Source organism: Musca domestica, unplaced genomic scaffold (genome assembly GCF_030504385.1).
Source record: "Musca domestica strain aabys unplaced genomic scaffold, Musca_domestica.polishedcontigs.V.1.1 172, whole genome shotgun sequence".
NCBI classification, from domain to species: Eukaryota; Metazoa; Arthropoda; class Insecta; order Diptera; family Muscidae; genus Musca; species Musca domestica.
Window position 1 is genome coordinate 946,893 of NW_026712232.1, and position 12,877 is coordinate 959,769.

Sequence of the window (12,877 nt, forward strand, 5' to 3'; positions counted from 1 at the left end):
TCATAGCCTGTATGAGTTTGTGACCCTGCTTCGAACAGCAAGTAAACCGCTATCCCTTTGGCGTTTGAGAAAATATCACGTCCTACCGCTGACCCTCTTGAGACGGTGTCGTTTATTGGGATCGTTGGTCACGTTTAATTGTTGGCTAATGCTGTGCTATGCTGTGGTCAGGGTAAGTATTCCGAAATCTATTTCCACGTCATCAATTTCGTAGTCCCCTCAGGTTTCTCCAAGTCATATGACACCTTGGTTGACCTTAAATCTTCTGATATTGGTCTTCGAGACATTCGCATGGCTTGCAGAGGTGTTCATGGGTTCCACTCACATCGACTTCTATAGCCTATTTGCATTTGCTCTGCCCATTGTTAACTACTGGTTTGTGAGCTGTGTCCAAAGAGTTTTCCAAAAGTCCATCGATTCGCAGGATGTGGATGAAGTGTGTTTGTGGTCATTTGGAAAATGAAATAATAAGTAATACTGAGGACTTAAAGTCGCACAAATGAAAGAAAATCGCTGAAAGCGAAATAAAAAAGGAAACAAACATGCCATGCACCCTTTATGCTCTTTTACTTACGTTTATGAAAGCGCGAGCTATAAAAAATGCCACTTCCGCTTTGCACATCGCATCGAATTGCTGAAAAATAGGACACAAGAATAAATATGTAGGTAGGTAAAAATATGTGAGGAAGAGAGCGGAGCGGGAGGGGGTGTTATAGTAAAGCTATTATTATTCTTTCGATTCAACTTTCAAAGTACTACCTACCTGCCTGCCTACACACAAACAAATAGAGGCGCTTGCAATGTGAGGCAGCATGGAAGGCAACTTCACTCTATGCACACAGAGTATCCTGTGCACAAACCCCCTCACCACTTCCACGAAGCGAAGTTCAAATAAAAATGCACTAACACTCGCCCGGCTACAAGCGTACTTTGCTATGGACTTGAGCGAAAGTTTCAAATGTTCGTTACTCGATTGACCCTCAACAACGCCAACTTTTTTCCACCGCCCTAACCAAGTTGGCTGCTAAACCGAGTCTATTTCTTTCCTTTAATATTCGAAGTGGATTTCATTCATCGCCGATCCTGCTCCTCCACAGATACCAATGGCAGAGGGATGCCAACAAGCAGCAATCATTACCATAATGAGTTCTTTGCTGCCAAAGGCCCCTCCTGCGCCGCGGATAAAGCACGGTCAAATTCCCAGTGAACCTTGCAAATCACTCTAATATTGCTGGCTGAAACAGGTAAACAATGGCGAAGAGTTTGATTGCAAAAGGCTCAGTTCTGCCGGGAACAACTAACCCTCAATTAAAACCGCTTAATAGATTATCTAATATTCCCCCCAAATATCGGGGGAGTGATTTGCGGTGTTGTCACAATTACATCACCGATACTGTGAGCCATGTTGATGTGACGACAGATTCTTATTTTAGCTGCCACCCAACGAAGGGTGGAGTGGCGCGGAAACAAATTGCCTGTTGTAAACTTTCACTATTCGCCTGGCATTGATGGTGTCGGGTGATGTCAATTATTTTTATTGTTGAAAAATCGTCATTGTCAGTTTTTCTGTGAGTTTTCCGTATTGTTCGTATTTGAATTAGGTTTCTAGAAAAACCTGACTCCCGGTTTACGTTAGACAATTATTATTGTCAGTGGGTTTGTGAGAATCATTGATCCAGGGTCAGGAATCTCTGGTGTTCATGGGAAAGTTACGAAAGTTACTTATTGCCAGGGAAATATGAGCTTTACATCAGACCATTATAGTTGCCAGGAATCGCAAGCTGTTCAAGTTTCGACGTATTAATCATTTGCCATTTTATTCAATTTTCCTGTATTTTTGTAAAACCCAGCATTAGCTCTAGCATACAAACGATGAGTAACAATCACCATAACGTCCAGCTCCAGCCCGTTTTTCCAAAACCAGTCTCTATTTGCATGTCTTATTCTAATTGATAAAGCTAAGTTCAGAAAAGCTCAATTCTCAGCTTGTTGGTGAGACAGATTTAAAATCACAAGACTTCAAAATTTTATTAAATTATAGTTACCTCCGCTTGGAAGGCTTTCTAAAAATGTGAGGTTTTCTAACAACAACGAACGAAAAATGGTTGCAAATGGTTTCAAAATATAAATGACAAATTCCAACATTTTATGTGGAGCTAAGCACGGTGGAAAATATCTAAATCAACCCACGTTTCAGATGGGTATATTCATTGTGATAGCATGGTAGTGTCTGGAAGGCAACCTCATTTCAAATAAGCACATCCTGCTGAATATTTTGGGACTTTTGAATATACCCGCGACCCTTTCCAATTCCGCGTTTTTACACAATTTACAATATTTTAGTTATTTCCCTTCCTTTAATGAATGTGAACAAACTTCGTCATATCGATTTTAACTCAACCGCTTCGTCTGGGTATAAGTGAAGACGTCAATCATAGGTTACAAGTCCACGGAATATTCATTCTGCGATGACACCGCCAGGCTTCCCCTCCTAATCAATGACTTTAAATCATCTGGCCCAGCCAACCAAAAACTTCTAGACTCCTCGAGAAATTCTTTACCCAAAGCCCTACTCTTGTCGCCGCCATAGCTGTTACTGTTTCGAAAAACTGTTTTGTTTTTGCGGCAAAGTGGTATGCAAATTTCCACATGAATTTCTCTAGGCATCGTCATCATCATCAACTCAGAGGGAAGAGTACTCAATTTCAAAGGGAATGTCAGAACAAAAAACCAACAAAAATAACACAATTAGAGTGAAAACAAGAAAAACACTGGTGCTTAGGCGTCCTCGGCCGTCGCACTGCAGCACAATTAACAAGTAGCAACAGTATTTGAGTATGCTCCGCCCCCCATCCTCCCACAACTTGTAGTTGTTATTGTTTGACTTTGCTCGGCCGACTCCATTGTTTGCTGGTGAATTGGCTGGCGTGCTGACTGGTGCTGCCTGTCTGTCCGTCTGTCCGTCTGTGTGGGTGCCAAGTTAGTCGGCCTGATGATTATCATTGTTTATCAATTCCTAAAAAGTTTCCCAGCACAGATGTTCGAAATGAGTTTTTCATTCCGATTTCTTCCCCGCCGCACGTCGCAGAAATCAAGCCAAAATATTCAAAAACTGAAATAGAGGTCGGCCCATAAAAATGACTTCATTGACATTTAACGGCACAGCAAATAATGCCAACGGAATTTCCATCATTTTCTGCATCTGCAAATACCACTGAATGGCGCAATTCTAATAACAAATTTGGATTGGTCTTCCACAATAATGGAAAACATATTGCTGTACGGTTGTTGATGTTGCCTATCAACCACTCTATAAACACTGTGCAGTCCGGACATCGAGACCCTTAGGCCTTTGCATATCTTATTTGCTCCCTCTAGTATTTGGATAACGATAAACTTTTGTTGTTGATGTTTCCATCAAAGACAACTACAGACAGGACGAGTTATTATCGCTTTGTGCTCCGCATTCCAATAACGACGCCTTCGACAAAGGCAAGGAACGTGCCTGGCAAAACAACTAGAGGTCCGAACGATGTTCACACTTCGTTAGCCAGAAAGTGGCGAACTAAAAAGGTCATAAATTTCAGTTGGTTTTGGTTTTGTATGGGGAAAAGTAAGTTGTCATCGTCGCATCATTTCTATTTCGGTCAATGAAATCTCCCTCAAACCTAAACAAGCAAAGAAAGGTCGTCCTTGTTGTTATTATTATTGTGTGTTTTTATTTATGTCGTTGTTGTTGTTGTTGTTGTTTTGTTATTATTACTATTATTATTCTTTTTTTTTTTTTTTTTGAAGATCAATGTTGCTGGTGAGTTAAGACGGCACTATCGGGATTTCGATTTAGTAATTTGAATTGTTCAAATGCCGACATTATTCATTGTCAATCTATGGTCGTATGTTCGGTAAGCTCTTTGCAGAACACTAGTCGTAAACCGCTACGTAAAAATAAATCCGCCAGTCATGTCCACACACTGGACTTTTTGCCCCATCCCATTCTTTTATATTTTGAAAGGTCAATGACGACACTCCATATTTTTTTTATTCTACCGTGTCTTTCTATTTTTTAATCATTTTCCAGAGACTGCCTCTGGCTATTTGCATTTGTAGACCACAGCTTGTGAGCTTTATTTGCAGCATCGATTGAATGTCAGTCATGTTCTTGTATACTACGGTTCGTCGATTGCCATCTCGGCACAAGCAAACCTATTGTTACAGTCAGTGAGTGGTTGAAAGCGGGGAGAGTTTTTTTTTTTTTTTTTTTGAAGAAACTCTCAAATTTAGTCGAAGGGAGTAGATAACAATAAGCCCAACTTGGACCTAGGGTTAAGTTCAAAAGTTCATGTCACTATAGTTTTGTAAATATATTTGTCGAACAGCATCAAACTAGAACTGAACTTCATACCTCAATTTACCAATCGAACAACTTACCTTGTTGACATGATCCCGCAACACGTTCGAATACACCATTGCGACTGCTTCCAGTGCCATAAATGTTATGTAACCAATGATCCACGGAACAATTAGACCAGGGTTTTCCTATTTGAATGAAATAAAAATATTATCAATAGCAGAAGGCATTGTTGCTGCGAGATTGACAACTTTCTGGGGCATTACAATGATATACAAGTGTAGAAAGAACAATCAAGTTCTTTGGATGTAGCTTAGATTCCGCTTTTCATTAAAGAATATATTCCTGAAGTACTAGAACAGTGTTTGGCTTGCTTGTTTGGGATACTATAGTATTTTGTTGTTGCAAAATCGTCAGGCAAAATCCCATTATTGTTGTTTTTATAAAAACAACGTTTGTTTATGAGTGGAGAACGATGGTAATGTTTACCAGGGGGTAAGGCAGGGAATACCTAGGTTTCGGAAAGAGCCACCAATCCTCATCAGATCCCTTGTTTCTTGTCTGGGATATTCTCCCCAGAAGTTATTTAAAAAATAACTTCTATGACAAAAAACATTTTTTACCCAAGTGACGAGATCGTAAGCTCAATAGAAGAGGAACAAAAGAATTACATAAAACTAAAATTCTTTTGGAAAATCTTCTAAATCTTACAACCGCACTTATAAACTTTGTTTTGTCTGCTAAAACTAATCTATCTTAACCTCATCGCAGACACACAATTATTCTTATCTATTCTAATATTGAATGGAGAACGTTGCAGGGCTGCTTGTCAGTTCATTCACGTGGTCTTGCATATCTACGGAAACAAATTGTTACATGTTATTAAATCACGATTCTGACAAAACATTATTTTCATTGCAGATTTAAAGAAATAATTTGATTTTCCAAATCAGCATTGGCGTCCCTTTTTAACTTGGAACACATCTATTATTTTCAAATAAAATTAAAGATTAATATCTTTAAAAAATGAAGAAGGTTAAGTCATTTCAAATAAGCATATCCAATTCTTCATTTTCTGAAATCCTACCTTCTCAAATTTCGTTGGATAGAAAATAGGTTCCCATCTCTGATTTTTATATACACAATGGATTTATAGAGATATTTTGGCAATGAGATGTTGTCAAATGAATGATTTTGAAAAAATTGTAAACATGTGATTGCGTAACAGTACCTTCTTAATTGTGCCAGGAATTAGCCCTTTGTGAAATACTTATTGTAAGATTAAAAAATAGCGTTGATTGAATGACCTAATTTATGTATATTGTCCTAAATATACTAAAGAAGTCAACATGCTTGTTCTCGGAAAAAGGGAAATTAAAATGATTTTCTTTAACCAATTTTCAATTGAAATTTAATTCCCTCTGTTGCCATATGGCTGAGGGTATGAAATGTATATAAGCATGAGATAGCCTCTCATAATTTTACCATGATCTCTTTATACTTCGTTTTTTTTTTCTTTTTGATGCAATGTAAATTGGGGAGGAAGATCAGTTGGTAAGGGAATCTATTAAGTTCACTTCACCAGTTTCTTATGTGCACATATGGTACAATTATTTCAAAGATAGGGCATAGGGAACACCTGAATACAATTGTTTTATGACACAGTTTTTATACCCTACAACACTATGTATTATAAGTTTGATTGGGCAAAAAATTATGTAACACCTCGAAATATTGATTTCCCACATAGGAAAGTATGTATGGGTCTTCCTAGCTCGCCGAGCTGAGTCGATCTAGCTATGTATGTCCGTCCGTCCGTCTGTCCCTCTGTCCATGTTAATTTGTAATCACTCTACAGGTCGCAATTATGGCTCGATCTTCACGAAACTTAGAATGGAGGTGGGGCTAGGGTCAGAGTAGAACCCTATTTCTTTTGGAGATGATCGCATAGTATTTAGGGGTCGAAATGGACCAAAAACTGAAAAAATGTCGGATTTTGCAGTAGCTATACAGGTCGCAATTATAGACCAATCGACGCGGAACTTCCCATGTAGCTAGTTTAGTAGTTTAGGGTAGTTTAGTAGTTTAGGGCGGGGATAATCGGATAATATTTAGCGGGTAAAATAGACCATATCTTTTGTGTTGAAATTCAAAATTTTTCATTAAACCGCGAATATTTTAAATCCCGGCAAAATCACAAAGTCTTGACAAGGTTACTTCTGATCTTTACATTGATGTTAACATCCAACAAAACGGATATAGAGAAAAATATGTGCGATATATATGCCTATCAAAGAAGATATGCTTGAAAGATCTCTTATATGTCGAGAACGGCTGAACTGATTTCGACAGTTCTCATTAATTCAGAATGGCCTCTTGGCAGGAAAGAAACAACGTCTAAAAAATCGCATAAAAATATATCTCTAAAGATGAAAATATTGATTTTCTAAAATTTTCTCATATTTTTTTCAATTTTGTCACATTTTTGGCATATTTTCATTTTGAATTAAACATTTGGTAATATTTCTACAGCTAACAAAACTAAGTAGTTTGGATATCAGGATATCATATACAGATCTCATTTATGGCCCGATCCTAACGAAATTTTGCATGGGGGTCAGATGAGGGTCAGAATAGAAGCTTCCTCTTTTTTTGAGATGATCGCCATATATTTAGGGGTTGAAATGGACCAAAAAAACTGCAAAATTGTTAGAGTGGTCGTAATTATTGCCCGATCCTCACGCACATTTGAATGGGGGTTACCGGGCATTGCAAAAGCCAAGCAGTTTTGGATTTCCATCCAAAAATATTCAATGTGTGAAGTAGTTTGCCAACTTTTGTAGACAAAATACGAAAATGGCCATTCCAGTGACTTTTTGGAGAATTCACAAATACAGGAAAGACGCACTTCTGAATATTTCGTTACCGCTGATTTCGTTGAAGAATATAGTCAAATGTCTGTATCTCATATAGATGCGTTTCAGTCAAAAACCAATAATAAATGTTAATCTTTTGCCACTTCTGAGAGATTATAGGTCTTTGGGAAATATTGGTTCCAGATCTAGGAAGACCATTTACGTGCAACATCTTCCAATAAATTGGAAAAGTTTAAGTTGCTATTATTCGAAAATTAGAGAACGAAACCTGATGGTTTTCTTTTATTATTTGTCACAATATCTTGTGGAATTCTTTCGAGTATCTCGCCTATATAAACTGTATCGTTTATTATAGTGTTGTAGGGTATTCAACGGTCGGCCTCGCTCGACTGTAGCCTTTGCTTACTTGTTTTTTTTTTTTTTGTTTTTTGAATAGTATTCAAATTCTGTTTAAACCCTCGAACGGCCATGTGGAATAGACTAACAGCCACCGAGGGAATTCTGGAAGTGCCAGTATTAGTATTATTAAATTTCAAAATTAGATGCCGATATTTCATTATAAAAAGTCTCACTAGCGCCTCGACAATCCGTTTCGAAATTCATAATAAATCAACCGTCCAATTCTAAAAAATGTCAAACTCTCCCCCACACTTTTTAACAATACATTTATATGTTGGACTGCCCTTTGTACCCTTTGAGTATTTAAAGCTGCTTAGGTACTTCATTATTCAGCATTACTTGAATACTTAAACAAATTCTTCGAAAATCCTCCGGCCGTAGCCGAAGACAATTATTTCTTCAAATTTCATTGACATCAAGTCCTCATAACTTAAAATATCTTGTGATTAATCGCCATTTATGACATTTGTCTATCATTGTGGCAATTTGCTTGTTTTTGTTGGGAAAGCACGTTTACTTGGAAATGTCAAAAGTTGGTCGTCAAACCGTTGGATTTGTTGCTACGTCACTGTGGGAAGCGCCGTGGCTCGTGGCCATGCAAAACAAGATGTTTCATTAACCAATTCTAATTTGGCTACTTGAGATCCGCTTAATTTATGCTGCCCCAATGAGGGTCTTATTTTCCGCTTGCACTGTTTTCGGCGCTGCTGATAGCCTTTGCTCGGAAAGTTTGCCTTTACGCGACAGCATCGATGGGAAGAGATGAGAGAGCGTCGTGTCATGCCATGTCGCTGAAGGGTATTTGAAGTCGATGGAACCCCGTCTTGTACATCGTTGCCCAGTTTTTGCCCTGTGATGCGTTTGACTGACATTGGCGTTGCCTTTCGAATCGAAGAAAGCATTAACCAAAATAAGTAAATTAATTTTATGCAAATGAAATAGACATCACAAACTTGGGTCCGCACATACACATATCTCAATCAGATCCCTTTGTCAGGAAAAAACTCAATTGAAGAGAATAAAAATGCTAAATGCGATACCATTAAACCATCATTGTTCGAGCGTTTTGCGTCGGTGTGTGAGTTCGTCAGCTCGACGTGGGTGTGTATCGGGTAGATTACAGTTGACTCTTTATATGTGTACACTGCACAAGGGTCCTCCAGAGATGAGTGTGCATGTGCACAAATACACAAGCGCTTCAATGTACGTTTCGTTTCATTTTTTTGGTCCGCACGAGAATCCTGTCTGTTCGTCGTAGCTCCTCAGTTGCCCTATACCTATACGCCACAGTACGTTCAGACCATCCTTAAGAGCTATGAGAAGAAATGCTCATCCACTCATGCACACTTGCATATACCGATGAGTGCCCGCACACATGTATGTGTGTACGAGTGTTGGGTAATACTTTAATATCTACAAAATGAAATACATTTTCATTTTATGGGAATTCTGTTGCCTTTGACTGCTGTGGGGTCGCTCGTTCTTCTGCAATAAACCAAATTTTTATAGGGATTTTTGAACGCAAAACATCTTCTTGTTTTGCCCTCGTCCCCCTGCGCTGCGCTATTTCAAGTCCATATCCGGTTCAATGTATGTATGTATGTATGTGTGAGTGTGTGTGCATGCGTCAGCATGAATTTGTATTGTGTCATAAAACAAGACTGTCAATACATGTTCAGGATGATATTTTTTCATCAATTTTGTGTTTTCTTTTTTCGTACATTTTGCTGTTGTTGTTCTAATTCAGTTGTTATCTGCAACACCCGACGGAATTTGGTCGGAAAAAAGCAAGGACCCCAACACCAACGAAACAAAAAACATAGTAGTTAGTTTACATTCGCTCATATTTCGTTCCGAATTGAATCTCGTTCGGCACACAGTGACTCGGAAGCGTTGTCTAACGTTCTAACAGTCAGTAATTGTTGTTTATTTCCCCTTTTCTCCGAGATGTGATGTGTTCCAGTTTTTTCTATTGGTTATCGATGAATTTAATTCAAAAAAAAAAAAAAATACAATTGATTTTTCTTTTCAGTTTCTTCAGAGTTAATTCAAATCGCATTTAGGGATGTTCGATCGAATATCAAATGGGATGTAATTCCGTAAGGGAACATCATGTCCTCTATTTGAAATATTAAGTTTTTGGCTACCTCAGTTCTACTTTCGATGTGATAAAAAAATAAACTGAGAATTAAGTCGATAAAATTAAGTTCTGAACCACTGTGCAGCAGGGGATGAGCATTCTCGAACGTCTTGTATCGGCAATGCGAATTGTGATTTGGCGACAGGCGAAGGGTGACAACAATATGTTGTTTTTGAAATAGGATCTGTGTAAAATTACCTTAAGGATTCCATAAAGCAGCATCACGCTCAGAATAATCATTGACATTTGGGTTCCAATTATGGCGAAATAGGCAATTTGGACTCCTGAAAATAGTCGAGAAAATTTCAATTTTTGTTATTAAACTACGTGCATATTTTGTAAGTTGCAATTTGTGTGTCGGATGAGTCGCGTCGGTTGGGCGTCGGAAGAGTAGGCCGGTGTACCGCCCAAATTGTTGTACAGTTGAACTCAAGGAAACCCTTTCGCACACATCATGTTATCAATTTTGACAATGGTGCTTTAAATCGGCTTGGACTGCAAAAGAGGTGATCGAAAATCAAAATGCTTCTTTTTGGCATTAAATATTGAGCTGAACATGCATGTACCACAAGACATGACGATTTATGAAGTCATCCAATCGGACCAGCTAATAGCAGAATTTTTCTATTAACATTAATGTTAGTAACTTCTGTAAGTCAATTGATTTTGGTCGAACTTCGAAGGGCGATTCGGATGAGAAACCTTATAGTATATGTGTGTACAGTCGCGAATAGAGAACCACATGATAGTACTTGGGGTGGTTTGAGACCTTTGGGGGATTTAATTGTAAACAGGTATGTGGTGCGTGGCAAAAAACCCTTTAATATGCATCTCTAATCCGAAACACATTCAATTCTAATATCCTCGAATATGTGGAGGGAATTGTTTTTCTTGCATCCTTTTACTTCACTGGACTACCCCTCGACACTTCGTACCACTTGCTAAGGTCGAATCGCACACTCACACACACATACGCAAAAAATAAACAACTTCCGATGCCAATGCCACTATTGTCATTGAGAGCGTACCAGCATGATTGGTAGATTTGCGGTCACATCGATTTTGTCAGCAATGCTCTCTTGACACGGATGCCAACTCAATATTTGCATGTCATTCGATTGCAACTGGGAATTGATGCATTCAGCTATCATCGTCGTGATCATCATTGGGAAAATTTCTTGTTTGCATTGGGTGGTTGCTGCATGCCATTGTTTCATGGCTTCGTGTGGGCAATGGTAATGACGGCGTGCGGAGGAACAGCACCGTTGGTAGCACACAATAGTTTCTCTCCGTATCGGTGCGGTTGTGGGCATCTGTTGTATTTTTATACATTGGCCATTGAAGGACATTCTGTGATTATCGTGTGCATCTAACAAAAACGATACAAGTTGGCAAGTTGTGGTTTCTATCAATTCCATGGATGAATAGACAGACAGACAAACAGACAGACAGACACACAACCCGACCATTCTTTGCCCAATCTCGTTAACCAAATCATAGTCCGTTTAATTGAAGATGCCAATAGACTTCAGACGGTCGATATCGAGAGACACTCGCACACGCATACACACAAATTTGATTTTCCAGTTGAGTCAATTACTCGTGTACCCGCATTTTGCGGTACAGAAGCGGGGTTGGAGACGGATGCCGCCCATAGGCTGACTCCACAGGCATAGATGGACGCCTGTGCCCGAGTGTGTGACCATTGCAACTTTGCCCATGTGTGTGTGTGTGTGTGTGTGTGTGTGTGTGTGCATGCTTATGTGAGTGTTTATTGCCTAATGAATTACTTACCATAGTAGACATCCTCCAAGTCGCCGGACTTGTTTATGTTGATGTTTATACGCCATGAGTATATCAGGACAATCAACAGTGATATATTCTGTAAGGAAAGAATATTACACACATTGGTCATTTATTCATATACATATGTAAGCATACGAGTGTATGTGTACTCGTCGTGGGTGGTGCGGAGCAGAGGGAAACACCCTGAGCTGTTCATTAAATAATTGCTATCAGTTTGTCCTCACCGCTCAGCGATGGTGGCTATCATTAATAATGTCTTTCCCCATAGCCAAGAGCTACAGCTTTTGGGCAGCACAAATTCATTATTCATGTATGTTGTTGTTTACATAACGGCTCTACCTGAATCACCTTCTCCCGCAGCAATAAAGGTGCTACAATTTCGATACATGCAGCGATGTATGCGTAGCCAAGCTCCAAATTTATTGTAGATTCATGCAAATTAAATTGTTTTGAAATCTGGACCTCTAACACACACACGTGCACACATACGTAAATCCCCCCCCCCTCGAAAAGCCATAAAAAATAAATTTATTTTCTCGACAATATAAATAAAAAGCTACTCGACTCACATTCACATTCTTCTTCTTCTTCTTGTTACTCCTCTTCACTTCATCTCTTGTTGAGCGTAGTTTGAGTTCATTAATAATATTAAGAGACGCCATTTGTTCCTAGATATAATAACCACGTCGTAAAGCAAAGCTAACGAAACAACATCAACAACTATATCTACTATATCGAGTCGATGAGATAAATTAATGGCCGGACATATGTTATCGGAGAACCAATTCAAGTTTGTTTTTGTCTATCTGTGGCATTGGGAACACCGTAAATCAATGTTTTAGTGAAAACATTCTTTCAGGGAATAGGTTTGTTATTCAATCGAACGCTGGCTCAAACATAGAGCAGGACTTTGTTGGCAATCGTTGGGCTCAAATTAAAGATAAAATTGAATAAGTTGTAAGTTTAAGTTAGGTAAGTCTCATATTCAGATACGGCTTTGAACCTAATATTCAGGTAGGAAATCCGATTTGCTAAACGATTTTAAGTAATATTTTGACCGCATGTGTACAACATCAGAACGACAAAAGAACTGTCAATCGAAACCCCATTTTAATAAATTGAATATCAATCTGAATCTGCGGATTTTATAGAATAAAATCGAATCTTTAAAGTTTACGTTCTTAAATGATAATAAAAAATATTTAGAAAAGTATGAGCATTATTTTCTGCCCCTAAATATTAATATTGGCCGAATGTAAGGGTTCAATACGCTAAAGTACGAGTTTGTGCATTAATGCACTTAAAAGA

General features: G+C 38.5%; 1 protein-coding gene across 4 annotated transcripts in view; it reads right to left on the reverse strand.

The window, feature by feature from the left end:
• Positions 1-234: 234 nt before the first annotated feature.
• Positions 235-12,877, reverse strand: part of LOC131801786 (uncharacterized) — a 29,217-nt gene continuing 16,574 nt past the window's right edge. For all 4 annotated transcript variants that reach the window (XM_059120730.1, XM_059120731.1, XM_059120733.1 and 1 more), the window contains exons 3-6: positions 11,558-11,645; positions 9,962-10,047; positions 4,429-4,536; positions 235-634 (exon numbers count right to left, since the gene is read on the reverse strand). In XM_059120730.1, the coding sequence (XP_058976713.1) occupies positions 557-634; positions 4,429-4,536; positions 9,962-10,047; positions 11,558-11,645 (360 nt within the window). In that variant the 3' untranslated portion in view covers positions 235-556. The remainder of the gene's footprint in view (positions 635-4,428; positions 4,537-9,961; positions 10,048-11,557; positions 11,646-12,877) is intronic.